At 44.7% G+C, this 27,773-nt stretch overlaps 1 protein-coding gene across 1 annotated transcript; it reads left to right on the forward strand.

Annotated features, from left to right (window-relative positions):
- The first annotated feature begins 12,050 nt into the window (after positions 1-12,050).
- LOC123406252 (putative disease resistance protein RGA1) lies at positions 12,051-23,330 on the forward strand. Its single transcript, XM_045099739.1, has 4 exons — positions 12,051-12,440; positions 12,953-14,083; positions 21,531-22,881; positions 23,045-23,330. The coding sequence occupies exons 1-3, from the start codon at positions 12,153-12,155 to the stop codon at positions 22,740-22,742; spliced, it is 2,631 nt and encodes an 876-aa protein (XP_044955674.1). The 5' UTR covers positions 12,051-12,152; the 3' UTR covers positions 22,743-22,881; positions 23,045-23,330.
- The last annotated feature ends 4,443 nt before the right edge of the window (positions 23,331-27,773 follow it).

A 27,773-nucleotide genomic window follows, 5' to 3' on the forward strand; every position in this document is an offset into this window, starting at 1 on the left:
CAACATTTGACAAAACAAACCGACAAGGTGATGTCAGCACATGTTCTATTGCCATCATATGGAAAGTTATAGACACTGACGCAAAAAAGGAAGCAGAGAACTTCTCAATGTTTCCAAACATCTACTTGATGTAGCCCTAGTCTTCACAACAGAGGCAGCAAAATATATAGTGAAAACATTTTATAACTTTAAGATGTCCTCAGCACAGATAGTAATTACCTTCTCCTGAGAAGCACTTCAGCAGCTTCTTGGCCACTGAATATCTCCTTCAGACTTCCTCCAAATAATGTCCCCTTTCTGCAGTGGCAAGGAAGAAGAAATGTAGTTTCAGTTTATGGTTCCCATGCTGTAAAAGCAACACTATCGCAAAGAGCAAGCTCACGCGAGATATCTACAACCAGTTTGATTGGCGAGCCAGTAATAGGATAGGTGGATAGTCATCGCATTTTATTTTCGCCGGTTGTGGCTTTATTTTATTTCCTTTGCATTTGTTCAGCTCGGTGCGAGCCTATTTTGGATCTAAGGCATTTGTTGCATGATTTTTTTTTTGCGTAATAAAGAGGTTGCATGCATCATCATGATGCAAAGGCCGGGAGTGTTCCTCCTTTTCTAAAAAAAATGTGTGGGGTGATGTTCATTACTATTTGATGCACTGGGTGCTAATGAGTCTTCTACATGTGAAATGATGTTAGTTACTGTTTTGGTGTTATATATACAGGACAAGGACAGATCCAAGGTTGAGTATAGGGTGTGGAACGCCTTCAGCTCTAAGCTGGCCATTACCGTGCTCAGCAGTGTTGACAACATCTGCATTATAAGTAATTTTGTGCATTAGCTTGTGTTCTAAATGGTCCGCAAACCATGCATGTCAACGTTGCAATGTAAGTTAGATACATTATTGTCATAGACTTATAGTAGTTGATGATGCGCTTTTGTCCTAGGCTCCTGGTAATCGTGTGTGTATCTTGGTGCTGCCCCTGAAACAATCATGTCTCACATGTCTGATACTTTGATATTGTTAGACCAGTGAGATCTTACCACAACTTCCTTTTTTTTTGTACCATTCAGATCGAGTGGTGTTTCTCGATAGTGTCTTCCATCTCTTCATTCGGTTGGGAACCTGAAATTGCAGTTTCTTGATTTTTGCTTTTTGCATTCCCGACACGTGGTGATTTTCTTCCTCAAATTGCACGCCCATCAGGATACATTCCACCAGCATCTAAGTAAAAGTCTCTGCTCGATTCTCGCAGATGGATTCCACTTTTAGTGTTCTTTCCATTTTGCGGAGACAGGGGGATTTCAGAATATCTTTGTACCATTGAAGCGATAGCTGGAACTGAAGCACCTCCTTCTCCATCTGCACTGGATTAGCTCCTCTACCTACACTAAATAACTTGGTCTTTCATCAAGGTGGTGGGATGTGTATGAGGAAGCGATGACACTGCTGAGCAAATTTGAGGATGTAGATGTTTGCAAGATCTGGTGAGAGCAATAAAGTTGCCCATATAGTGGCTAGTCATGCTACAAATTTTGGGGATGCTCATCCTTCTGGTAGGAGATGCTCGTCCTTCAGCACGTCTTGTTATTTCGACCCAGTGATCATCTATCAAGGTCTCACTTCCGCTTAAAAAAACTTGATGTTTCATGGCCTTAACATTTTTAAAAAAAAGGAGGATTGCCTCCGGCCTCTGCATTATGATGATGCATGCAACCATTTTATTAAAGTGTAAGATTCCAAACAAGTGCAATATCCAGCAAGAGCTTGAAAGAACTCATAATAAAAAAAACTAAGATTACATGCCACATCTGGCAAGATGAAAATTACCTACGGTGACTAAACACCTAGCCTAGTGTGCCGCCATCCAAATCGGTTGAAAATAGTCCGTGCTGCCATCTCCCATCGGGTGCACCCAGTATCCAAAAGCTCTCTGGACTCCGCAGGTGTGTGTGTAACAACCACGTATAAATCCATGTTGTAGCTCTGTAGATGATCTGCAAAAGATTGGTGAAGTTCTTCCTATTAAAAATTATATCATTCCTGCAATTTCATATAGCCCAAAGCATGGCACATGTTCCTATTCGAATTTGTCTAGCAATGGTAACATCTGCTCCATTAAGCCATGTCCCAAATAATGTGTTCATACTTGTTGGAGGATTTATAATGAAAGCTATATGAATAGTCTGTCATAGAAGCGTAGCTAAAGGGCATTCAAGAAAGAGGTGTTTAATAGTCTTATTGTGGTCGCAGAAGCAACATCTAGAGTTACCCACCGATCTTCGTTTAACCAAGTTATCTCTAGTGAGTATCACACCCTTGTGCACAAACCACATAAAGATCTTGATCTTGAGTGGTAACTTTATTTTCCAAATATGTGGAGAGGTAGGTAATATTCTGCCATTAATAAGGTTTGTATACATTGACTTCAGAGTGAAGCTACTGCTTGTAGTTAACTTTCAATGAATTGTATCTGGTTGGTCTGATAGTTGAACATCCATCAACCTACGAACCAAATGGAGCCACGCACTCCATGGTTCTCCTACTAGAGATCTCCTAAATTGAATATTAAGAGAGACCGACTGTAGAATCGTAGCAACGTACGCCTCCTTGTGTTGCACAATGTTATACAAGGCCGGGTATTGTGTAGCTAGGGGCGTCTCTCCTAACCACGTGTCTTCCCAAAACCTGGTTGTGTTACCGTTCCCAATGTGAAACTTGACCCTATGGAAAAAAGCTTCCTTAGCCTTCATATATCCTTTCCAGAATGGTGAGTCAGAAGGTTTCACAGTAACTTGGGCCAAGGTTTTGGATTGTAGGTACTTGTTATGTAATATTTGTACCATGTACCTTCCATCTCCACCGATAGTCTATAAACCCACTTGCTCAGTAAACATTTATTCTTAATTTTCAGATTTTCAATTCCCAACACACCTTGGTCTTTGGGCCTGCATATCATGTCCCATTTAGCTAGTATGTACTTTGTCTTACTTTCATCGCTTTGCGAGAAGAATCCTGATCAATAGAAATTAAGTCTTTTCCACACCCCCACCGGTACTTCAAAGAATGATAATAGAAATATCGACAGACTTGTCAACAATGAGTTTATAAGCACTAGCCGACCCCCGTAAGACATAAGTTTTCCTTTCCAACAACTTAGTCATTTCTCAAATCTATCTTCTATGAACTTCCATTCCTTATTTATTAATCTTTGGTGATGAATAGGGATACCCAAGTAGCTAAATGGAAGAGAGCCCATCTCACACCCGAATAGTTGCTTGTAAGCATCTTATTCTTCTTTGGAACTTCCAAAGCAGAACAATTTACTCTTTTTGAAATTAATCTTGAGTCCCGATAGTTGTTCAAATAAACACAAAACCAGCTTCATATTTCTGGCATTAGCAAGATCATGTTCCATGAAAATGATCGTGTCATTCGCATATTGTAGAATGGACACCCCTCCCTCTACGAGATGCTGAACCAACCCTCGTACTAGATCGCTCTCCTTAGCACATCGTATGAGTACTGACAGCATATCAGTAACTATGTTGAAAAGGCGGTGATACATCCAAAATGCATCACTATTTTGTATCATAATCTATCTCTATTCATTGATATATTTCACAATATGATGATGTACTTATAGTGTTTTGGCTTATTTTATACAGTTTACAACTTTCCGGTGCCGAAACAGCACACGCAGGATTCAGAGGAGAAAATAGCACGAAGAGTTACCATATGAGAACATCTCCAACTGCGCTGAAATTTTGAGGGAAGAAGTTTCCGAACAAATCACGAAAACTGGCCGAAGGAGGGCCGGAGGGGCGTCACCGAGGCGACTTCCTGGCACGGGCCCCCTAGGCCGTGCCAGGTGGCCGCCTGGGTGGTGGGTCCCGCCTCTGGCGCTCTCCTTTGGCCTATATGTCCCTCCTGATCTAAAAGTTACGGGGGGCGGAGAGTTTTCGTGATTGCGCCGCCCCTCCGCGGTGGAAACCTACAGAGAAGAAAAGACCTTTCCGGCGGGCAGATTCTGCCGGGGAGAACTCCTTCCGCAAGGGGAGATCGTCGTCATCATCATCACAATTGTCACGGGTATCATCGAGATCATCATCACCGCACCAGCGCCATCTCCATCTTCACCCATCTCACCTTACCATTGCAATTGGAGTTGTACCTTGCACTATTCATCCCCTCTACTCTACCGGTGTTGATTACACTTTTGTGGTGAATGCTATTGAGTTTTGGTGGAGAATTATTATTATGACCAAATTGTTTATCATATTCATAACACCCCTGATCATGATCTCTTTTATGTCTTGTGAGTAGTTCCTTTAGTTCTCGAGGACATGGGAAAAGTCTAGATGTTAGTAGTCATATGATGTTGAAGTAATATGTGTTAAGTTATGGTGTTATTCTTCTAGTGGTGTCATGTGAATGTCGACTACATAACACTTTGCCTTTTTAAGGACCTAGGAGAATGCATCGTGTATAAAGAATGCTTATGGTGAGTTGTCGGAGTGACAAAAACCTGAACCCCAGTTCGCATACTTTTGCATGAGGGAGTATTGGATCCTAAAGCTTAGTCTTATGGTTAGACTTTGCCATAATTTCTCTCTTGTATTTGCGGACGGTTGCAAGAGGGATTAATCATAAGAGTGTACTTGTCTTAGCCTAGATGGTGCACTAGTTAAGATCCACCCACATAATACTTATCAATACAAAACATGCTACTATGAGAATATGGCGAAAGCACTTGACTATCTCTTAGTCTTTATAAGTTCATTCCACCGGATTATCCTTTGCATTCAAAAGGATTGGGCCACTTGCTGCACCTCAGCACCATTTACTTTTATTGCATTTATTTTTGTTTGCTTATACCCGAAAACCCATAAAAAGTTACCTTTCAGTACTTGCAGTTATTCCTTGCTTAAGATCACTTGTCAGTACCTTCTGCTCCTCGTTGGGTTCGACACTCCCATTTAATGTCTTGCTCTCTGAGTAAAGCGTGAAGCTTCTCCTCAGCCTCATTCCTTGTCCTCTGATCAAGATTATTGAGAGTTGTTGCCTCAGCTTTCAATTCTAACTCATTAATTTGTTGTATCAGCCTTAATGTTTCCATTTTATAAATTCCACTTTGGTTCTTATCCCAACCCCTCAAGAACTGTCGTAGGTGTCTAATTTTGTTTTGCCATTTGTCCATACTAGAAGTTCCTCCATTCTCTTTGGCCCATTCATCCTCTATTAACCCTAGAAATCCTTCCCTCTTGAACCACCCTAATTCGAAAGAGAAGACATTTCTATTACCCACATGTGAAGACATTTTTATTATCATGGCCTTAACATGCCACAACTGCACTGCATCTGGCTCACAAGTTCCACGTTTCAGTAAATGAAATACCATCTCTTAGCAATATAAGTTCAGGATGGCGTAATTGGGTAAGCCCGTCGTTGACGCGTTAAAAAACATATGCTTGCTGATTTTGTTCTACATTCCTTCCTTGTGTTATTATTTCCATCTAGCAGCACGGAGGAAAATGCTATGACGTTCACTAATGAACACACAAACACACAATATGCAAACTACCGTATTCCTAATCTTTAGAGGAGAAAATGAAACAAGGAGAGCCAAATCTTGTCCTCCTAAAGTCCTAATTACGGATGACTTACGTGTTTGTCAACCAAATCCTCCACATGGTCGACTGTACAAATCTTTATAAATTTCAGGCATAACTTAACTAGAAGAAAAGTATTCATGCATTGCAAGACCATGATGTGGACCGAGAATGTACCGCTTCTCTCTATTATGTATAAGAAGTGTAACTAGAGACTAGTGGACCAAACTCAGACATTTGGCGGGCACGCCCTGGTTAGCTGGAAGACGATCTGTCGCCCCAAGTATCTGGGTGGTCTCGGGATTATGGATCTTGAGAGATTTGGTCGGGCGCTTCGTCTCCGCTGGCCATGGCTTCAGTGGACGGACCCCTGACAAGCCTTGGATGGGTTCTCAGCTGCCGTGCGACCAGGCTGACGTGAACCTTTTTCGTGCCTGCACTACCATAACGTTGGGCAATGGGAAAAGGCACTTTCTGTCATGACAACTGGAGTGGTAAAGGGCCCCTCAAGCTTATCTCCCCTCAACTGTTCAAGATAGCCTCCAGGAAGAACAGAACAGTGCACGAAGACTTATCAAACGAGAGTTGGATCAGGGTGGTCTCTAGCCTTCGGTCCATACATCAGCTGGGGAATTCGTGTGCGTTTGGGGTTGGATCAGCCAAACCACCCTGTTGCCGGCCATTGAGGATCGCATTTCTTGGAACCTGACTGCCAACGGGGCCTACTCCACCGCGTCGGCATATGGGGCGCAATTCTATGCCTCTCATCCTAGGTTTGCCCCCACCAAGGTCTGGTCCGCTCATGCTGAGCCCAAGTGCAAATTCTTCGCCTGGGTGGCCCTTCACGGGAGGATTTTGACGGCGGACAGGCTGGCATTGCGGGCTGGCCGCATTACCCCAGATGCGTGCTCAGCTGCTCTGCCTTCGGGAGCCAGAAACTGCAAGCCACCTCTACAAGGACTGTCCCTTTACACTCGTGGTATGGAACCAAGTGCACACATGGACCGACGAGGGCTTGCCGATTTCAGGTTTCTTACCTGAGCCCAGAAGCGTGTCAGATTGGTGGGACGCCTTTCTTGCAAACCAATCAAAGCAGGTGCGCCGACGGCGCAGCGGGAGGATCATCTACACCCTATGGTCAGTATGGAAGGAGAGAAACAGGCGTGTTTTCACCGGTATTCGTATGACACACACAGAGGTTGCTATGCTGGCTTTGGAGGCAATTAAACAACGCGAGCTGGCATTTGTTGGGGCCATGCCAACCGAGGGGTCGGCTAATTTAGTTTTTTTGTGGCAGTGCCATGTTCGCGTTTTTGCCGCGTTTCCTAAAAACATGCGCCCTCTGTATATCGCGTTTCCCACTTTCCTTCTATATTGAAAACGCAGTGCTCCTGTCGATTCCTAAAAAAAAACTTTATTGATGATAACTTCCCTCATCTCCCCTAATAATAAGTCGTCCGTCGCTGGCGGTTTTGCAAAAACACCCCTCTGTTTTTTCATAATCAACCCGCGGTCCTTCATTAAGTGGAAAAAATGTTTCGTTTTTTCAAAAAAAAACTGCATCGGGGCGGGCCAAGGCAGCAGCCAGCCACCGACTCCTCCCGATCCCCTGATCTGCTCACCGCACCGCCGCCCCGCTCTTCCCGCCGGTCGCCGCCTCGCTCCTCCCGCCGGTCGCCGGCCCCGATCCACGCCGGATCCCGCCGCCGGCGAGCTTCCGAAGCCTTCGCCCCCAGCCCTGCCTCCTCTGTAGCTCCGCCCAGATCCGTAGCGCAGGCGGAGCATCTGGCGGTGGAGGAGATTCTCACTGATGAGGGTCACCGGCGTCGAGGTGGGTCTCTCCCGGCCATGTCTCAGGGGGAGGAGAGAGAGAGGGACTGTCGTGCCATGCCATGATGGCCGGTGTGACATCATCGTAGGCGGTTAAAGGGAGGACACGGCTAGCTCCTCCGAAAAGAAGCTGACGGCTCTGCTTTGCGACCTCTCTCTTTCTTCCCTTTCTTTCTTTCCTTCCTTCCTTCCTTCGGTGGCCGCTTTTCGGTCCGTCTTTTCTCCGTCGGCTTTGGGGTGGGGGGAAAGGAATGATGCGAGGTTCCGTCCATGCCTGCCTAGATGTTGTGCCCGCTCCTCTTTAGTAGTAGTAGTAGTACTACTACTACTGCCTGCGGTTTGAGCTGCGGTGGCGGGGAAAGGGCGGGGTGAAGGGAGGTCCTCCTCCTGGCGATTCGCTCGGTGCCTCTGATAGTCCTGAGATTTTGAGGCGATTCTGCTCTCGTTGTGCTCCGTGGTCTCCGGGGAGGTGCTGATTTGGTGGAGGATTGGGGGGCGTCTGCGCGTGGCCGGAGCCGAGGAGGATTGCGAGCAGGAGAGGTATGTGTTACGCACTTACGCTCCTGATTATCTTCATTTTGCTGCTTGTTAACCTCAAATTGGTCTCCCACAGTCGCCAACCACGGAAGCTTTTAGGTCGATTTGGTAGTTTCTGATTTGGCTACTTTGCTCCAATTTGCTCAAGATTGAGCAAATATGTAGCCAGGCTCTAGAAATGTCTGGACTCTGTCCGGTAGTCCATGTGTGTTTACAGGGCAGTATGTTTCATCATGAATCTTCACAACATTTGCTGTCTGGGCTTCAGAGGTCTGTCCGAATTCATACAAGTTTTGAAATGAAAAAACAGAGAGATCTACTCCGTAGGTGTGAATTATTAACTAGGAGGTGTACATAAAGAAGGCACTGTAAACTATCTTGGTGAATTTGTTCCAATTTGCTCAAGATTGAGTAGTCAGGTTCTAGAAATGTCTCGAGTTGGTTTGGTAGTTTGATTATGAAATTTTCGATAATTTGCTGCTGGTTCAAATTTCTTATTGGGCTTGAGAGATGGGTCGGAAGTTTGTACCACTTTCGAAAGGAAGAAGAAAGAGAGATCTAGGTTGTGAAGTATGGACTAGGAGGTGTCCTCAGACTGCACATAGAGAATCTACTGTAAACTGTTTTCTCTTTACTTTTTGATGAAATCTTCTCATCTTTACTTGCAGAGCAAAATATTCATACTATTAGTTCCAGCTTCAGTTCATCACTCTAACTCCTGTCTGCTACTTTCTGTCAGGTGTCTAGGTGTATGAATTCATTTCCTAAAAGATACAGTGTGGCCATTGCAGTAGAAGTTGGCTCAAGTTATTGTTGTTTGTCTCAGGGTAGAAATAAGGAGGTTTGCAGTTTGATCCTACAGTACCGTTATTAAGTTACTATGTGACGTACTTTTATCATACGAATGAATCAGTCAATTGATATCATACCATTTTGAAGCAAACTCTTCTGCGTTCGATATGATAGCAAACTTGCTCTTTCTGTACTGTGTGATACATTGTGAATATATGTTATCTTGGTATCCGTCAGTAGCATTTTGCATCACCATCTTGGCACACTGCAATGGGGATATTTAAACCAGTACAGTTCAAAATTGTAGTTAATCTACATTTTTGAAATGGTGAATATGGCAGCCCATATTTCTCATACATGAAGAGCACCAGGTGAACTGTAGTCCTACGATTAAATTAATGAAATGAGAGTCTTGGCCTGTGTTGGCCTGAAGCTTTTGCTTCTTCATTCATATGATTCATCAAGGTGTCAAGTGAATGTCCAGTCTTCTTGCCTATTTGCTTTTCAGGTGTTAGGCATTTTGTCCTGAATATAACAAGGTCACTATCGTTGAATTAAACAACTGACATCATATAGATGTGACGCAAAGCCAGTGTGCATCTGGCAAAGACAAGGGAGTGTCCTACATGATCCACACAAAATAGGCTTCAGGACAAAGCATTGTAAGTATTGTATTTGCTTCTGCTTGTTTGCTACGTTTGACAAGTTGCTGGCAGAAGGGATGGTTATCTATCTTCAGGGCTTCAGCAACCAAAAGTACATTATATAGTCTATAGTTCTGCTCTGGTTAGCTTTGGGTGCTGAGACAATGATCTTAAATTATTCCAGTTCAGGGCATCCTTCGTTTGTTAGTATGGTGCTCAATGACTTATAACCTGCACCATGAATTCATATGTAGTGTATATATATCTTCAGGCTTCAGCAGCCAAAAGTCTATTATATAGTCTAAAATTCTACTCTGATTAGCTTTGAGTGCTGAGACAATGATCTTAAAATATTCCACTTCAGGCTATCCTTCGTTTGTAAGTATGGTGCTCATTGACTTGTAACCTGCGCCATGAATTCATATGCAATGTAATTCAAGGCTGTTTTGACCATCTCATGGTTGCTAACTTGCTGAGTTAATAAATTCCAGTTTCCTATGTATTTGGAGAGAAAACATTGCTTGTTGGTCTGAGTCATTCATGTACGATATGCTTAGAATTTTTTAGATGAACGATGGATAAGCAAAACAATGGTAGTCCTTCAACTGATCGTTGTTCTTAAAATTTCTTATTATGCACAAATATTTACCTTTTAATCCAAACTCAAAATGCCAATTGAGACAAGATCCTTCGGTCAGCTAGAATATTTCTCTACTATGTTCGACTATGATAGGAAACTTGTCAATGGAGATATTTAAACCACTACAGTTCTGAATTGTAGTTAATCTACATAGTTGAAATGGCGAATATGTTAGCCCATATTTCTCATACATGAAGAGCATGAGTTGAACTGTAGTCCTGGGATTAAATGAATAAAATGGGTGTTAGCCTATGTAGGCCTGAAGATTTCGCTTGTTCATTCGTATGATTCATCAAGGTTTCCAGTGAACTGTCCATTACTCTTGCCTATTTTCTTTTCAGGTATTAGGCATGTTGTCCTTTAGTATAACAAAGTCACTATCCTTGAATTAAACAATTGATATCATATAGATGTGACGCAAAGCCAGTATGTCTCTGACAAAGACAAGAGAGTCTCCTACATGATCCACACAAAATAGGCTTCAGGACAAAGCATTGTAAGTATTGTATTTGCTCTGGTGGCCAGAGGTGGGTCGCCGCCGGGCACGCGCCGCCGCCGGCATCCACGATGTAGGAGCCAAGGAAGGGGTGATGCATCGTGGCGGGCGTCTGCGCCGCCCGAGCCCAAGAATGGCCCGAGCCGTCATGGTGGGTGTGCTTTTGCGTCGCCCGAGCGCAGGAATGGAGAATGGCGTTGCTGCGCCTCTCCATTAATTACACATTTAACATTATTATACACATTTATTACAATTAATGTCGCATAATGGCACAACAAGCAGGTTGGATACTTTTTCTTACCCGATGCAACACACGGGCATTTGTACTTGATCCAAATAAATAGTTGGTTGTAAATGACATTCAGTTTCTAGCTTACAACGGAATCTAGACATGTATTCTTTAACAATATTATGTGCTTGATTATGGTCCTATGTATTGGTTGAGATTGTTATGTTGTTTACTACCAATATTTTTTCTTACCCGATGCAACGCACGGGCATTTGTACTAGTATATATAAATAGTATAAGGGTTGTGTGTGGGAAAGACGCCTGCTCGGCAAGGGGCCCACGTAACCAGTGGCGATTTGCAAATTAGCAACCTCTTCACGGTCCCAAAAGCATGGATTGTACATAATAAACATATGTAAACTAATCCTGACACTCCCCACACCATCTGTACCGTTCCTTTGCTTATTGGGTTGCTTTGACTATCCACCTCATTACAAGCTTTTGCCATAGATCTAGTGTTAGAAAAGTCAGCAAAATGACAAAACCAAAGACGTGTACTAGCTTCGCTTCTAGACGTCCATACAATGGGAGTGGTCGGTATTGAATTGCTTTGCGTGGTTGACTGTTCAAATCGTTAGAAGTTTCCACCTAACTTCAGTATTTGAATAGTATGCATATAGCATGATAAGGCCAAGACTTGGACGAGCTTAGCTTCTAGACCATACAATGTGGGTGGTCTGTAACTTGCCACTTACTAACTACAGACATAGCTCTGATGAAATTTTCAGAGCTGTTATTTTCATTATTTTTGCTGATTGCTGAGTGCTGAGTCATTGTATTTAATATTTATGTGTATAACAAACATATAACTCGTTCATTTTTTGGGGTGGATTAAACTGATCTTGGGAATTATTTACTTCTAATATATCAAAATTTCTGTATTTCAGGTAGTGGCAAACAAGGAAGAGTTGCCAACATTCAGAAATCTCTGGACCTTAATGCTAGCTGTGTGATCTGAGTATCTGACCCACAATGTGCAGATATTATTGGTGTTATTGAGTCAATCTTGGATAGAAATTTCAACTCCAACTTGTCTACCGTGATGTGCATGGTTGACTGTCCGAATCATGATAAATTCTAGCCATAACTTAGGTATAGGAAAAGTATGAATGGCAAGACCAAGACGTGGCGATACTCCTCTGTAGTCCAACTTAAATCTTATTAACGCGGGATGTTGGTATCATAAATATATATGACCATGCATGAGTTGGTAACAGCATCATTTCTGGCACTCGGCTGTGCTCACATGTCCTCCAATTGAGGGAGGGAGAGAGAGAGGGAGGGAGAGAGAGATAAGGCACGGTGAAGAAGAATACCATGTCGCATGTAGCCAGTTTGCTCGCGTCGGCTGTGATCCCAGTGGTGGCCAATAAGCTGGGTTCCGTCATTGGGGATGAGGTCACGATGCTGTGCAGCTTCAAGAACGACCTCAAGGAGTTGAAGGACACGTTAGAGTACATGGAGGCGGCGCTCAAGGATGCTGAGAGGCGGTCTGTCATGGAGGAATTGGTGCGGTTGTGGCTCAAGCGGCTCAAGAACGCTGCCTACGATATCTCTTACATGCTCGATGAGTTCCAAGCCAATAGTGAACCAACCTCCAGAAAGGTACATATATGCCGCATGTCTTCTCTCAATAAGTTTTTTTCTTTAATATTCCTAGCTAGTATGGTTTTTGTTGCTTTAGTTAACAATTTGGTTATTTTATAGTGTCCGCAAAACCATGATCGTCTGAAATTACTTTCCCATGTAAGAAACTTGTGCGCCAGTTAAATTTCAATGTTTGAAGCTTGAAATTTGTTGGTGCCCTTCTAAATTTTCTGAACGATTGGTGTACAAGAGTGATTTATAGCCTACTTAAATCAGCTCTTGTGTACAAATCCTGGCCATGAAACCGGGTGTCCAAGAATAAATAAAAACTGAACTATAAGGGAGTTATATCTGTTTTACATCCGTGCAAAAGTTATAAGTTAATTCCAAGTGTGTCGCAATATGCATCTACCATGCAGCAGTTCTCTGGTAGAGGGGATCGAAAATAGTTCATCTTATTAATGCCGTCGGATGAAGATGCTCCCAGGTTTTGTAATATATCATTATAACTTGTTGAAATTCCTTCCTAGATTATTGGAAAGCTGGACTGTTTTGCTATTGCACCCAAGGTTACCATGGCTTATAAGATGAAGAACATGAGAGATCAGCTGAGGAAGATCAAAGAGGATCACGAGAGTTTCAAATTCACACATGATAACTCCAGCCTAATTAATATGTGGCAATTTCCTGATCCACGGGAAACAACATCAGATGTGACTGAATCACTCATCATAGGGAGAGACAGAGACAGAATGAATGTCCTTTCTTTGTTATCCACAAGCAACAGCAAGGAACATATCACAATTCTTCCTATTTGTGGGCTTGGAGGAATAGGAAAGACAACTTTGGCACAACTGGTCTTCAGTGATGCTCAATTCAAAGATTATGATCATCGGGTATGGGTCTATGTATCCCAGGTGTTTGACATGAAAAAAATAGGGAACTCCATAATTTCTCAAGTAGAAAAAGGAAGCCAGAATCTAGATACAAGGCAGTTGATAAACCAACATCTTAAACATCTACTTCAAGACAAGAAGACACTGCTTGTTTTAGATGACCTATGGGAGACAGATAGCACCCAACTGAATCAACTCAAGCTTATGTTAAATGTAAGCTCCAAGATAAGAGTCTTAGTCACCACACGTAGCATAGACATTGCAAGAAAAATTTGTACTGTTGAACCAGTAAAGCTAGATCCCTTGGACAATGACATGTGCTGGAGAATAATCAAGCAAAACAGTGGCTTCGAATCTAGAGCTGATAAAGAGCAAATCGAGCCAGTTGGACAGACAATTGCAAAGAAATGTGGAGGTTTGCCATTAGCAGCTCAAGCACTTGGATTTTTGCTATCTGGAATGAATCTTAGTGACTGGGAAGCAATATGCAATAGTGATATTTGGGATGAACCATTTTTTGATAGTACAGTGTTGCCATCCTTGAAATTAAGTTACAATACTTTGACACCATATCTGAGGTTATGCTTTGCCTATTGTGGCACCTTTTCTAAAGGTCGCAATATAAGTAAAGATGATCTCATCCACCAATGGATTGCTCTGGGTTTCATCCAGTCATCTACTAACTTTTCGGCCATACAACTTGGCGAGAAGTATGTTAGGCAATTCATGGGGATGTCTTTCCTTCAGCATTCAAAATTGCACAAGGTAAGTTACTATGGCATACCTATACAGTTAGAAACTTAGAATAAAGAGTATTTTTTACCCAATTATGAAATGACATGGAACAGTTACTGCACAAAAGCATACATGGTATATTTTTTGACAGTTTGGTACATTAATCCAAGTATATGTTTTGCCCTTCATGGCAAATAAAGCACTCCAGATATTAGTGCATTAGATCATGCTCCACACTCTTTCCTCTAAAAATTGCCCAACTGTGGGGAACCTATATATGGACCCGCGGCAAGAAAAAACAAAAGTAACTCCTTCATCCATCCTGTTGTAGTTTACCCTTGCCAAAAGCCATCCTGTTGTATTTTGTTTGCCTTATCAAATACAGTAAGTATATATATAGTGTACTTGGCTGAATAATCATTTTCCGTCAAAGAATGTAACACATGCATACAAGATGGAAGAATCCAATTAAGAGTTCGGGAGATGTGCCAGTAAGTTGCATTAGAATACTCTAAAGTTATGTCATTCCCTTAGTAAATACTTCCACGCTTGCATATTTGCACCACCAAAAGAGGTGGCACATGCGGAAAAATATATCAATTCTGACCACCTGGCCAGCTTGACATTGAAGAGACTCATATTGGTGCATTAGATTATACTCCGTTCCTCTAAAAATTGTCCAAAGTGTGGGGAACCTATATATGGACCTGACGCAAGAAAAAGAAAAAGAAAACTCCTTCATTCATCATGTTGTAGTTTACTCTCATCAAAAGCCATTTGGATCACTACACATACAGTTAATATATAGTATTGTATTTTGATTGGCTTATCGTATAGAGTTTTTATATTTGGCTGAACAATAATTTTCCCTAAAAAATGTAACACATCCAAATAGGTAGGTAGAGACGTACAGTGCACGCCTCTACATATAAAAAAAGAGAAAAGATAACGCCCATACGCCGCCCACACGCATGGATCTGCGTCCGTTTTTGGTTTGCACTAACCTTGGCAGATTTTTTATGCCATGTAGGAAGGGGCTAGTGTGTGGGCGTTTAGCAGTTCGCTCACATACCTGTTTCACGCACGCAGAGTTCGCGGCTGCCAACTCGACGTGTGGTTGAACTGATGTCGCGCCCACACGCCGCATACATGTCAGTTGCCATGTTTTCCGAGTGTTACATGTAAACAGAGTAGAACTGTCATGCCCGCATGCCTGTCAGTTGTCATGTCTTCCGAGTTTTACATGGCAACTGAGTGGAATTGCCGTGCCCGCATGCCTATCAGTTGCCATGTCTTCCGAGTGTTATATGGCAACTGAGTGGAACTGTAGTGCCCACATGCGTGTCAGTTGCCATGTCTTCCCAGTGTTATATGGCAACTGAGTGGAACTACCGTGCCCGCATGCCTGTCAGTTGGCATGTCTTTCCAGTATTACATGACAACTGAGTGAAACTGTCACGTGAGGGGCACGTGAGACCGCGGGGTGGCAGGCCGAATGTGTGGGCCGCGAGGCAGAAGGCCGGACGTGTGGATGTTAGTTGTTTTGCCCACACGTATGCATGTGGATTGTTTCTCTACACACCATACGAGACGTGTGGCAAGACTCCTTAACGTCCACACGTTGCCGCCACGTCCATAAAATGCATGGGAAATGCACATTGATGCATGAAGAAACCCACGCCATGTCGGCTCCGCCGTCGACACTGCCCTACTCCTCTCTGGTAGCCGCTGACCTCCCCTACCCCGTCCCACACCTCCACCGTCTGTCATCCTTCTCTCCGGCCGCCAAGCGCCCTCGGTCACTGTCTGCACCACCGCATGGTCCTCCGTGGCCACCTTGACACCACAGGAAGCTCCTCCACCACCTTATCGAGCCCTCCTCGTGTAGGTGACCCACGGTGAAAAGTAAGCCGTTGCATACACCCTGCAACAGCCATGAGCTCTACCTCCGCCAGCAGGACCTCCACCAGCTCATTGTTGGCTTTTGATCGCTGGATCAAATCATCCAAAGCAAACACACATACGTGCAAAGCTAGTTAGCAGCCTGATGGATTCACCTGGCTCCTACGTACGCATGTACGAGTCGCCGGCTGCTAGTCACTCGAACTCTCACGAGACAACACGCCGAGCTGGCCAAAGGCTCATGTCGAGCCTTCGTAATCTTTTTTTATCTGATCTCGTACACGGGGGTATACATGTATGTATACTACTAGAGCCAGCTCCCTTAGCTAAACCTATTCAGCTTTGAACTCTAATACTACATGGACACGGACACAACATTGAAGACGTACTCTGTGTCGTGCTTACCTAACATTCATCCCCTAAACATGACATGGTCGTCATTACGGACCTCGGTCCCAAATGTGATTACTTGTAGGTTTCATCCTGGGCGTTTTCTTCATCGTTCCTTGTAGACTCCCAGTCACCGTGTCTGCTATCGTCGGCTCATTCGAGCCTTGACGACAACACTCCTTCTTGGTCGCATCTTCAATCTTCACCTCTTCTTCGGTGCTTTGTAGATTGTCCTTCGAATCATCGAAGGCACATCTTTTGAACCTGAGCGTGACCATACTTTGATCTAACTTTAAATTCCAAGCTACTGGCGCTTGTTTCAGTCCGTAAAGTGACTTCTTGAGCTTGTAAACTTTCACTTGTTCGTCTTTCTTCTCGTAGCCGAGGGGTTGTTTCACGTACACTTTCTTTGTGAGATCATCGTTGAGGAAAGCGGATTTAACATCCATATGATGAACCTTCCAATCCTCTTGTGCTGTTAAAGTTAGGAGCACTCTCACTATCTCGAGTCGAGCAACCGGTGCAAACACATCATCATAGTCAACTCCTTGACGTTGTACGTAGCCCTTTGCAACGACTCTTGCCTTGTACTTCACAATGGCACCCTCCGTGTCCTTCTTTAACTTGTAAACCCACTTCAAACCTATCGCCTTTTGGTTTGGAGGTCGGGTTACCAAAGTCCATGTGCCATTGCTCTCAATCGTCTTCATCTCCTCATCCATGGCGTGCGTCCAACTACGACTTTTGCTCGTCTCTACGAAGTTTGCCGGCTCCTCAACTCCGAGCAGACATAGTCCGGAGTATTCGAGCGTAACTGGCTTGGTGTACTTGTAGACTTTCTTGAGCATCTTGTAGCGACGAGGCCCTGAGGAGTCCGTTGTGGCTTGCGAAGGAGGTGACACAAATTGTGTCGATGCTGATGCACTTGAGGAAGATGGCTGAGACCCGGGCGTTCATCGACATCAGTGTCGTCGGCGTAGTCGTCGTGACCATGACCATCATCTTGATTGTCGTCATCACTATGCGCCTCGTTGTCGATGTTGTCGTCGAGATCTCTGCCCGTGTCACGCGCGTCGTTGTCGCTATCTCCTTGCGACCTATGCGTGTCGTCATCGGTGTCGGCACCATGATGATCACTGCCATGGTGATCACCTTGGTTGGGCGTCTTGCCAACCACCTCGACGTCTTCTCCTGCATCATCGTCAGTTGGAAATTCAACTGTGAATATGTTACCGTTTGGAGCATCGTCGGCTGCTGCGCTCCAATTCCACGCTTTGTTTTCTTCAAGCACGACGTCGCGTGAAACCCGTAGATGCTTGGTTTGTGGATCAAAGAAGCGGTACGTCTTGGTGCCGGAACTCCTCTCATATCCGATGAACACCATTTTGGTGCTACGATCGGCAAACTTTAAGAGGTGCGGCTCCGCCGTCTTCATATGTGCCACGCACCCGAACGTCCTTAGATGAGACACATTTGGCTTACGTCCGTAAATTGCTTCATACGGAGTCTTGCCGATCACCGCCTTCATTGGAGCCCGGTTGAGAAGATAGACCGCCGTCGAGACAACTTTTCCTCAAAAAGTCCCCGGCAGGTTCTTGCTCTTGAGTAAACTCCTTGCCATGTCAACGACGGTTCGATTGCACCTTTCAACGACCCCGTTCTGTTGTGGCGTATAAGGTGTCGTGAGGAACCTTTTTCTACCAATCTTCTAGCAGTAATCGTTGAATTCGTTCGACGTAAACTCTCCACCGCGATCTGTCCGTAGAGCACGAACCTTCAGCTTGTGTTCCATCTCCGTTGCAGCCTTCAGCTTCTTGAATGCTTCAAACACCTCATCTTTAGATCGTAGGAGAACGACTCACATATATCTCGAGTAATCATCTACCACAAGGAAGAAGTACTTCTTTCCTGCATGAGTTGCCGGGGTGATAGGGCCACACAGATCACCATGGAGCAGCTCAAGTGCATCACTTGCACGATAGATAGACTGAACAGGGAACGGCATGCGGTGCTGTTTTCCAACCAAGTACCCGTCACATACTCGATCAACATGGTCGATAACTGCATCCCGGATACCATCTCCATCTTTGACATCTTCTTCAAGGCGTAGAAGTTAACGTGTCCAAATCTAGCATGACATAACCACGAATCATCATCACTCTTGGCGAGCCAACACTCCGATTGAGATTGATCAAGGTTGAGGATATAGAGCCTATTCCGTGTGCGATTAACATGAGCTAGTATGTTTCGGAGGTTGTCGAAGATCGTCATCACTCCTTTCTTGATATCCACCTTGCATCCATTCTCGTCAAGCTTCCCAATAGAGATGATGTTGTTGCGAAGCCGTGGGATGTAGTACACTCCCGTGAGTATGCGATGTTCGCCTGTGAGACCCTCGAAGAGGATAGATCCTTGCCCGCAAATCTCCACAGCTGAACCATCACCGAACTTGACCGAGCCTTCAACATCGTATTCCAGCTCGAGGAATTTCTCCTTGCACCCCGTCATGTGGTTACTGGCACCCGTGTCGAGATACCACGACACGTTTTGTTCACCGGATAACTTTGGTGTCACTTTTTTCTCATGAAGTAGCACCTTCCGGCTTGGTTTCGCAACTACTGTTTCAGTGAGATCACAAACTTCGGCCATCAGAAGACCTGGACCTTCATCTTCCTGCTTTGTCAAATTTGCCTTGATCTCCCGCTTGTTAGGCTTCGGACAATCCTTCGCAAAGTGACCCATCTCGTTGCAGTTATAGCACTTGACCTCGGATAAATCCAAGTTCCCTGGCTTCCGCTCTTTAGATTGGTCCGCCTTACCACGACCTTGTGGCTTGCCTTTTCTTTTGCCTTTTCCGGTTTGTCCGTCGCGCTTCGCGTTGCTTGAGCCTTCGCCACCGTCACGCCTTCCTTTGCTACTTGGGGCCTTCCAATCTACGCGCGAGTACATGAGTTGGTCACTACCTCCTCCTTTGTCTTTCCGACAGCCACGAGCATTCTCTTCCCACGTTTGCAGGCGTCCGATCGCCTCCGTTATGGTCATGTCATCGATGTCGTAAAGCTGCTCGAGTGTGTTGATGATGTACGTGAATTTGTCAGTCACTGAACTGAAAAATTTCTCCACAATCTCGGTCTCATCGAGCTTTGCACCAAGCGCGCGGATCTCTCCCACCAAAGTAGTAAGACGCATGGCGTAGTCGTTCACCGATTCAGTCTCCTCCATCTGCAACTTGTGAAATTGGCGCTTCAGCACTTGTGCCCGAGCCTTGGTGACGCAATCTTCTCCGATCCTCATCTCCTTGAGTGCGTTCCACGCCTCTCTTGCCGTCTCGAACTCCGCCAATGTCATCAGCACGGAATCCGGCACGGACTGGGCTATGGCGGCCATGGCACCTTCGTCGGACTCGTCATCGACGTCGTCGTCCGTGATTGCCTGCCACACTCGGAGGGTTCGGAGAATAATCTTCATCTTCACCGCCCACACGCCATAGTTGGCATTGATGAGCATCGGGTAATGGATGGGGACGTTGGCGCCGTTCGTTCCTCCACCACTCGTTGCTGATCGACTTGATGCCCTTCTTCACCTTGCCGCCGTTCTTGTTCGACTTGGCACCGCCTTTGCCGGACTTGACCGACTCAGCGTCGTTGTCCGTCATTGTAGATCGTAGATCGTCGAGGCTCTAGATACCAATTGTTGCCTTTTGATCGCTAGATCAAATCATCCAAAGCAAACACACATACGTGCAAAGCTAGCTAGCATCCTGATGGATTCACCTGGCTCCGAGGTACGCATGTACGAGTCGCCGGCTGCTAGTCACTCGAACTCTCACGAGACAACACGCCGAGCTGGCCAAAGCTCGTGTCGAGCCTTCGTAATGTTTTTTATCTGATCTCGTACACGGGGTATACATGTATATATACTACTAAAGCCAGCTTCCTTGGCTAAACCTATTCAGCTTTGAACTCTAGTACTACACGGACACGGATACAATATTGGAGACGTACTCCATGTCGTGCTTACCTAACACCGTTGACATTGAGTTCCGCGCACATGAGGTGCTGATGAAATCCCTACAAGGTGCTCGACGAAATAGGACGAGAGATAGAACCAACTTAAAACATAGGTAGAGCATTATAGGCAAATTGCTAGAGGAGAGGGCCACACCCCAGTCTGGTTACCGACCTCCTCTACTCCCCGTTCTCACATCTGCCGACCGTAGAGCCCAAACACGATGACGTCCGAATTCCTCTCGTCCCGGCACGGGTTGTCGTCCTCCGCAAGCCATCCACCGTTGTCCGTGCCATTGCATGGATAGCCGTCACTACCCAGATCCCACGCGGAGCTCTTCCGCCTCCTTGTCGCGCCCCCGTTGTGAAGGTGACCCACGAGTTCTACCTCCACCAGCATGACCTCCCCAAGTTCCGTGTCGACATCATGGACCCAATTATAGTAGCTCCCGCCTGCGTTGGATTTGGCACACATGAGGAACTCAACGAAAAAGGAAGAGAGGTAGAACTAGAAACACAATGCAATATAGGTGGATGCATTGCAGGTAAATTCCTGGAGGAGGGGCACTTTTTTTGCTCTACGTATTAGGCCAGTCATAATGGGAGTAACATAAATAGTAACGTAGATGTCAACTAAGCAAAAATGATGATGTCACGCGTAGTTAATGACGAGAGAGACAAATAGAGTAACATATTAAGTTACTATCACATAGTGCTTAACAATGCAAAAATGATTTTACAAAGCAATAAGTGAACTCATATCATATCTATGACACTATCCACTATTAAAATAGTAACATATACTAGTAACATATGCCTGTTACTAGTCTAAGTTACTCTCCACTATGACTAACCTTATAGGCACTCTACCTAAAAAAATATTAGGCTGAGAAATTTAGATAACTGCCCGACTTGCTCTAAGCGAGTTAGGCTGAGAAATTTAGATAACTGCCCGACTTGCTCTAAGCGAGTAAGGCCAAGCATAGGTGGGATGTTTTTTAAGGCATGTGCAGTAGGGCTGCTGTGAATGTGTCGAGCGAGGGGAAACCCTTTTTCGGTAATATGTCGAGCGAGAGCGCAGAACAAAGACAATTTTATAGCCTGTCAAGTTGAGCATATTAGTCTCTCTGAATGATCATGTCACATCATTTATATAAATATTATTATTTTTGTTTCAGGATTTTCCAAAAACAACTTTCACCATGCATGATCTGGTGCATGATCTTGCAAGATCGGTCATTACTGAAGACTTAGCAGTCTTTGATGCTAAAAGAGCGAGCAGTACTAGAAGAAATGAATACTGCCGCTATGCATCTCTTACAAATTACAATATTTCAGATTACAACAAGGCAAGCAAGATGTCAACTATTTTCCTACCTAAGTTAAGGGTGATGCACTTTTTGGATTGTGGATTCCATGGTGGTGCATTTTCGTTTCCAAAGTGTCTGCGTGTCTTGGATCTATCTAGATGCTCCATCACAGAGTTTCCAAGCACCGTAGGACAATTGAAGCAACTGGAGGTTCTTATTGCTCCAGAGCTGCAAGATCGACAATTTCCCGACAGTATCACTCGTCTCTCAAGATTACATTACCTGAACCTCAATGGATCACGTGAAATTTCAGCAATACCAAGCTCGGTTAGCAAACTTGAGAGTCTTGTGCATCTTTACTTAGCTTACTGTACTAGTGTCAAAGTCATACCAGACAGCCTTGGAAGCTTAAACAACCTTCGTACACTTGACTTATCAGGGTGCCAGAAACTAGAGTCTCTTCCAGAGAGCCTTGGAAGCCTTGAAAACATCCAAACACTCGATCTCTCAGTCTGCGATGAACTAAAGTCCCTTCCTGAGTGCCTTGGAAGCCTAAACAACCTTGATACCCTTGACCTCTCAGGCTGCCGTAAACTAGAGTCCCTTCCAAAGAGCCTTGGAAGCCTGAAAACCCTTCAAACACTAGACCTCTCAGGCTGCGGTAAACTAGAGTCCCTTCCAGAAAGCCTTGGAAGCCTGAAAACCCTTCAAAGAATGCACCTCTTTGCCTGCCATAAACTAGAGTTCCTTCCGGAGAGTCTTGGAGGCCTCAAAAACCTTCAAACACTCGACCTCTCGCACTGCGATAAATTAGAGTCCTTACCAGAGAGCCTTGGAAGCCTACAAAACCTTTATACATTTGACCTCTCAAGCTGCTTTGAACTAAAGTCCCTACCAGAGAGTCTTGGAGGCCTCAAAAACCTTCAAACACTAGACCTCACATTCTGCCATAGACTAAAGGACCTTCCAGAGAGCCTTGAAAGCCTCAAAAACCTTCAAACACTTAACCTCTCTGGCTGCTATAGGCTAAAGTCCCTTCCGAAGGGCCCTGAAAACCTGAAAATCATTGGAAGAGATTGAAGTTATGGATATAAGAGCATCAATTTTTTGACACGTTGTATACAACAGATCACCTGGCCCTCGATGTTAGATAACGCGTGCAACATAGAGTGAGCTGAGGCTGCTATGTGAACAAGGCTTTCCCAGCATAAAAAACATTGTAAGTGCTCTACCAAGTTTTACTATGTAAATGCGGCCTTCTAAGCCTTCTTTATGCTGCACGCAATGTACATTTGTTGTTATTTTTCATACAGTAGCCTGGAGTTTCGAACAAAACTGAAACGCACACTAACCAGATGCTGAACCTATTCTATTTTCTACAGAAACTGCAGACGTGATCAATCAGCTGAAGTGATGGGAGTACGTCCTGTCTGGGAGAGCAAAAAAAGCTTCATGGAGCCGTCCAAAGATGAGGTCTAAGCTCTGTACATGGTGACTTGAGTATTGAATTCAGTACTCTGGTCATACTCCCATGTTCATACTCTATTTACACATGGTGACATGAGTAAACGTAGTAGACTGGTCGAAAAACCTTATATGGTGTGGCAGTTGTGCTGTGAGCATTCCAAACTGAAGGAACGCTCGCCAGTTTCCACCAATTAATGCTTCTATTGTGGAGGACTGACCCTAGCCGCCACCGCTCGCACCTCCTCCCCGCCACACCACCCCTTACCCTCGCCGCCGCCAGAGGACGCCACCGGGCGAAGCCCAACTGGTGTGGGCGGCGGCGGGGCTCCTTCTCCCTCCTCCCATGGTGGCTACAGCGCGGGACGTGGCGAGCGGGCGAGGAGCGCGACACTATCGTATGGGAGATCTCGTCGTAGGGCGTTGCGTCCGCGACTCGGACGGCCGGCCTTGGGCACGGCGGTGCGTGGGTGCGGCGGCGGCTGCATGAAGGTGGTCGAGCGGGCCGGCACACCGTGATGGCGGGGCTGCTGGTGCCAGTTTCCTCAGATCTGGCGCCGGGAGCCGATGGCTCTAGGCAGCACAGGCCGGCGTCCTTCGTCATGGCAGCGTACGTGATGGAGGGAGCGGTGTGGTGGTGGTCTTTGTGCTCTTATCACATCTCGGCAATGGTATGCATGATCGGTCCTTCTTGATCTGGCCGTCGACGTGTTCCGAATCTACTGCCGGAGATCTTGCCCAAGAATTTTTGGATCGATATGAATCCGGTCGTATGCGTCCATAACAGGCTACTGAGCTCCGTGAGGGCGTACCACGAAGCTCTATTGTTTGTTGACATCATGGGACATGTTGATATCTCGATTTCTATGGCACAGACAGTGGCGGAGAAAGTCATGATGGCTAAGATCGAAGGCTCGATAAGGCGGACGGGGCCTTGGATGTGATGGAGTCAGTCAGGTGTTTGATAACTTTCAGAAGCAGCAGTGACAAGTGGGATGGCAACATTGGGGGATTTCATTTTTGGTGGTGCTCTAAGGGTGCTGAGTCGTGACTTTGATGGTGAAAACCTAAGGTCTGACCTTCAATGGTTGTGCCTGGCATTACCTTGTTGAAAATATTGTTTTGAGAGCTCGGTCTTCTCCAGGGTGAATATCTAAGATGTTGGATCGGCGACGACGGTGCTTGTGCACTGTTTCCTTCTTAAAGATGTCGCTTTTCGAGACCTATTATGTCTTCCGGGTTTTGTCTTTGGTGGTGGTTTGCGTGCTGCTGTTGAGAGAAGTTGACCACTATGACGATACCATTTTTCTTCCTTTCTTTTTCTTTTCTTTTCGGGTTGTGTGCACTCTGGATGTCTTTGTGATATCTTGTTGGTGCAGAGGCTAGATGTAATTGGTATCTTCGTGATATTAATATATTCCGCTTTTTAAAATAAAAAATTAATTCTTCTATACTCGCGTGTCGTGGCTGCTTTAATTCTTAGAGAGACTAAGAGCATCTCCAACGGCTGCCCAACCCGCCGCGCACAAAATATCTGTTTACGGCGCGCCCATCCAAAAATTTAGCGCGTCGTGGAACGCTGCCTCCAGCGGAAGCCCAAAAATTAGGCGCGCGCGGGACACTCCAGCAGAAGCCCAAAAGGAGGGCGCGTGGCGGGACATGGGCGACTGAGATTCGGTGAAAGTGCGTGTGACGATCGCTGTATTTTATAAGCGTGCTGGACGCCCGCCCGCCTTCTTTCCCGCACGCGCCCGCCCGTCTTCTTTCCCGCACGCGTAATCGTTTTCCGTACGCGCTAGTTACCGCGTCCGTTGGAGCACGTGAAGCGTCTCGCACGCGTTAAAATAAAGTTTTAACGTACGGACGCGTTTTGACGCGGCCGTTGGAGATGCTCCTACAAGCTAAGCTGGAGTGATGAAAGGGCCGTTGGTTCCTTTGGTGCCGTTTGACGACATGCTCCTCCTGTACTGTGCTTCTCTCTTTGATTTGCCTGTTTTGCTCATTTCCTGCTGGTGATGTGGTCTCCTCCTTCGTTAGTCACGGTGGGCAACTTCGTCAATGCGATTTTGCTTTCCTCGCATATGCCAGACACGTCGGTGGCAAGAATAACCCCTGACTTGGCATGTTGCATCACATCTTGTGTGTGTTTAAAGCATGTATTTATCTGCATTCATTTCATGTTTAACATGTCCCACTATCCAGGACGCACAACCGCAGTATCCACAGCGGCCTCCTCCGCGCTGTGGTTGTGCCTCCTCCGTTCGGAGGCACAACCGCACTATCCACAGTTCGTCAGCCCTGCAATCACGCGGACGAAGGAGACGACAAAAGCGCAGCGCGTTTCCTCCGTTCGCTACCGCGACCGATGGGCACTTATAATGAAACAACAAATGCCACGTCAGCTCGATCGGAATCAATACTCAAAACGTATTATGAATGAAAGTGAATGAATGAATTGTTGTCTTCATTGATCATCAATAATTTAGGAATGTCGGTTACAAGGTAAAGGCGCCTGTAGGAGGCGTCGCTAGAGGGAGAGGCGTCCGTGCGCTCCAAACAGGCGCATGTAAAGAGGAAAAGGCGGGCTTTGGGCACTAGGTTAACTGCTTAAAGCAGTTAACATCTAATCCTAACACTCCCCCTTGCACAAAGCTATGTCTTGTATGTCTCTTGTCCTTGTATAATCTTGAAGATACTACATGTAGTCTTGATGATCTTTGAAGTTAATAGTTACTCCTTCAAAAATCCTGTAAGAAAAATATAAGGAGAATAGTATTTGATATGTTGTGAAAACTCCTTTAAAACCCGATGGAAAAAGTAAGGAGAAAATGATACAACATATAATGATCATTGTCTCTTTGATAACTTATATGAGAAAACCTTGAAAGGATAAAACTCATTGGTAAGTTTAGAAGACAATTAATATGTCTTGTATACTTCCGTTAAAAACCCCAGTGGGGAAAATAGGATGTATGACATATATTCTTGTGTTGATATTACCTCATTAAAAACCTTGATGAGAACAGATGAGTAAACTCATAAAGGGAAAAGAGTGTAATATAATGTTTGAACGGGTTATTTTTCAGAGAGAAACTCCCCCTGATCTTTGCAAATCCCGAAGTCGTCGCATACCTATCCCATGAACATATTTTTCGAATGTTGAAGCTGGGAGTGATTTTGTTAATGGGTCACCGAGATTATCGCACGATTTGACTTGTAAAATGTTTATCTTTCCTTTCTTCTGTAATTGATGGGGAAAAAATAATTTAGGAGAAATATATATGCTTAGTGATATTGCTCTTTATGTAACCCGTTTGCATTTGAGCAACACAAGTAGCATTATCTTCGTAGATAATGGTTGGAGATTCGATAAGACCTTTACCACACGATTGTTGTATGTGGTTTATCATTCTGCGAAGTCATACACATTCGCGTGATGCCTCATATAATGCGATTATTTCAGAATGATTGGTGGATGTAGCCATTAGAGTCTGTTTAGAAGACTTCCATGAGATGGTTGTCCCACCATGTAGGAATACAAAACCGGTTTGTGATCTGGCATTGTGGGGGTCAGATAAGTAGCCAGCATCTGTATACCCAATCAAATCAATGTCCAAATTTCTTTGAAATTGAAAGAATAGGTCAAGATCCTTTGTGCCTTGTAGATATCGAAAGACATTCTTAACTCCAGTCCAATGGCGTTTAGTGGGAGTTGCGCTATGTCTAGCCAGTAAATTCACTGCAAATGCAATGTCAGGCCTCGTGCAATTTGCAAGATACATGAGCGCTCCAACGGCACTAAGATATGGGACTTCAGGTCCCAATATCTCTTCTCCTTCATCCCTTGGTCTAAATTGATCTTTCTCTATGTCTAGAGATCGAACAACCATGGGAGTTTTGGATTGATAGGATTTGTCCATATTGAATTTCTCCAATATTTTCTGGATATATGCGGTTTGATGAACCAAAATACCTGAGGGAAGGTGCTCGAGTTGTAATCCTAAGCAAAATTTGGTTTTACCCAAATCCTTCATTTCAAATTCCGTCTTTAAGTGATTGCGTGCTTCATCAATATCTTCAGTGGTTTCAATGATATTAAGATCATCAACATACACTGAAATAATGCAAAATCCGGTTGCGGACTTTTTTGTGAAAACACATGGACAATCATCATTATTTGAGTATCCTTTTTTCAAAAAGAACTCACTAAGTCGGTTGTACCACATGCGACCCGACTATTTTAAGCCGTATAAATACTTGTTTAATTTTACACAATATGCATTGCGTTTTGCGTTTGGATTCGGGATTGGGACTCCATCAGGAACCTTCATGTATATGTCCGAATCAAGTGAACCGTAAAGGTAAACGGTCACTACATCCATCAACTGCATATATAGACGATTTTGTACTGCAATAGAAATACAGTGACTTCCCGCAAAAAAAAAAACAATACAGTGACATGCATGCATCGCGATGCAAACCAACCAATAGTAGTACTCCCTCCGTTCCTAAATATAAGACTTTATATAGATTGCACTATGAACTACGTACGGGTGTATGTAGACATACTTTAAAGTGTGGATTTACTCATTTTGCTCCGTATGTAGTCTACAGTGAAATCTCTACATGGTCTTATATTTAGGAACG

Source organism: Hordeum vulgare, chromosome 6H, assembly GCF_904849725.1.
Source record: "Hordeum vulgare subsp. vulgare chromosome 6H, MorexV3_pseudomolecules_assembly, whole genome shotgun sequence".
NCBI classification, from domain to species: Eukaryota; Viridiplantae; Streptophyta; class Magnoliopsida; order Poales; family Poaceae; genus Hordeum; species Hordeum vulgare.

Excerpts from the sequence above, each read along its gene's own strand:
- LOC123406252 (XM_045099739.1), top strand. The coding sequence starts at position 12,153 with ATGTCGCATGTAGCCAGTTTGCTCGCGTCGGCTGTGATCCCAGTGGTG. Across the intron at positions 12,441-12,952 it reads GTGAACCAACCTCCAGAAAG|ATTATTGGAAAGCTGGACTG; the intron begins GTACATATATGC and ends ATTCCTTCCTAG. Across the intron at positions 14,084-21,530 it reads AGCATTCAAAATTGCACAAG|GATTTTCCAAAAACAACTTT; the intron begins GTAAGTTACTAT and ends TTTTTGTTTCAG.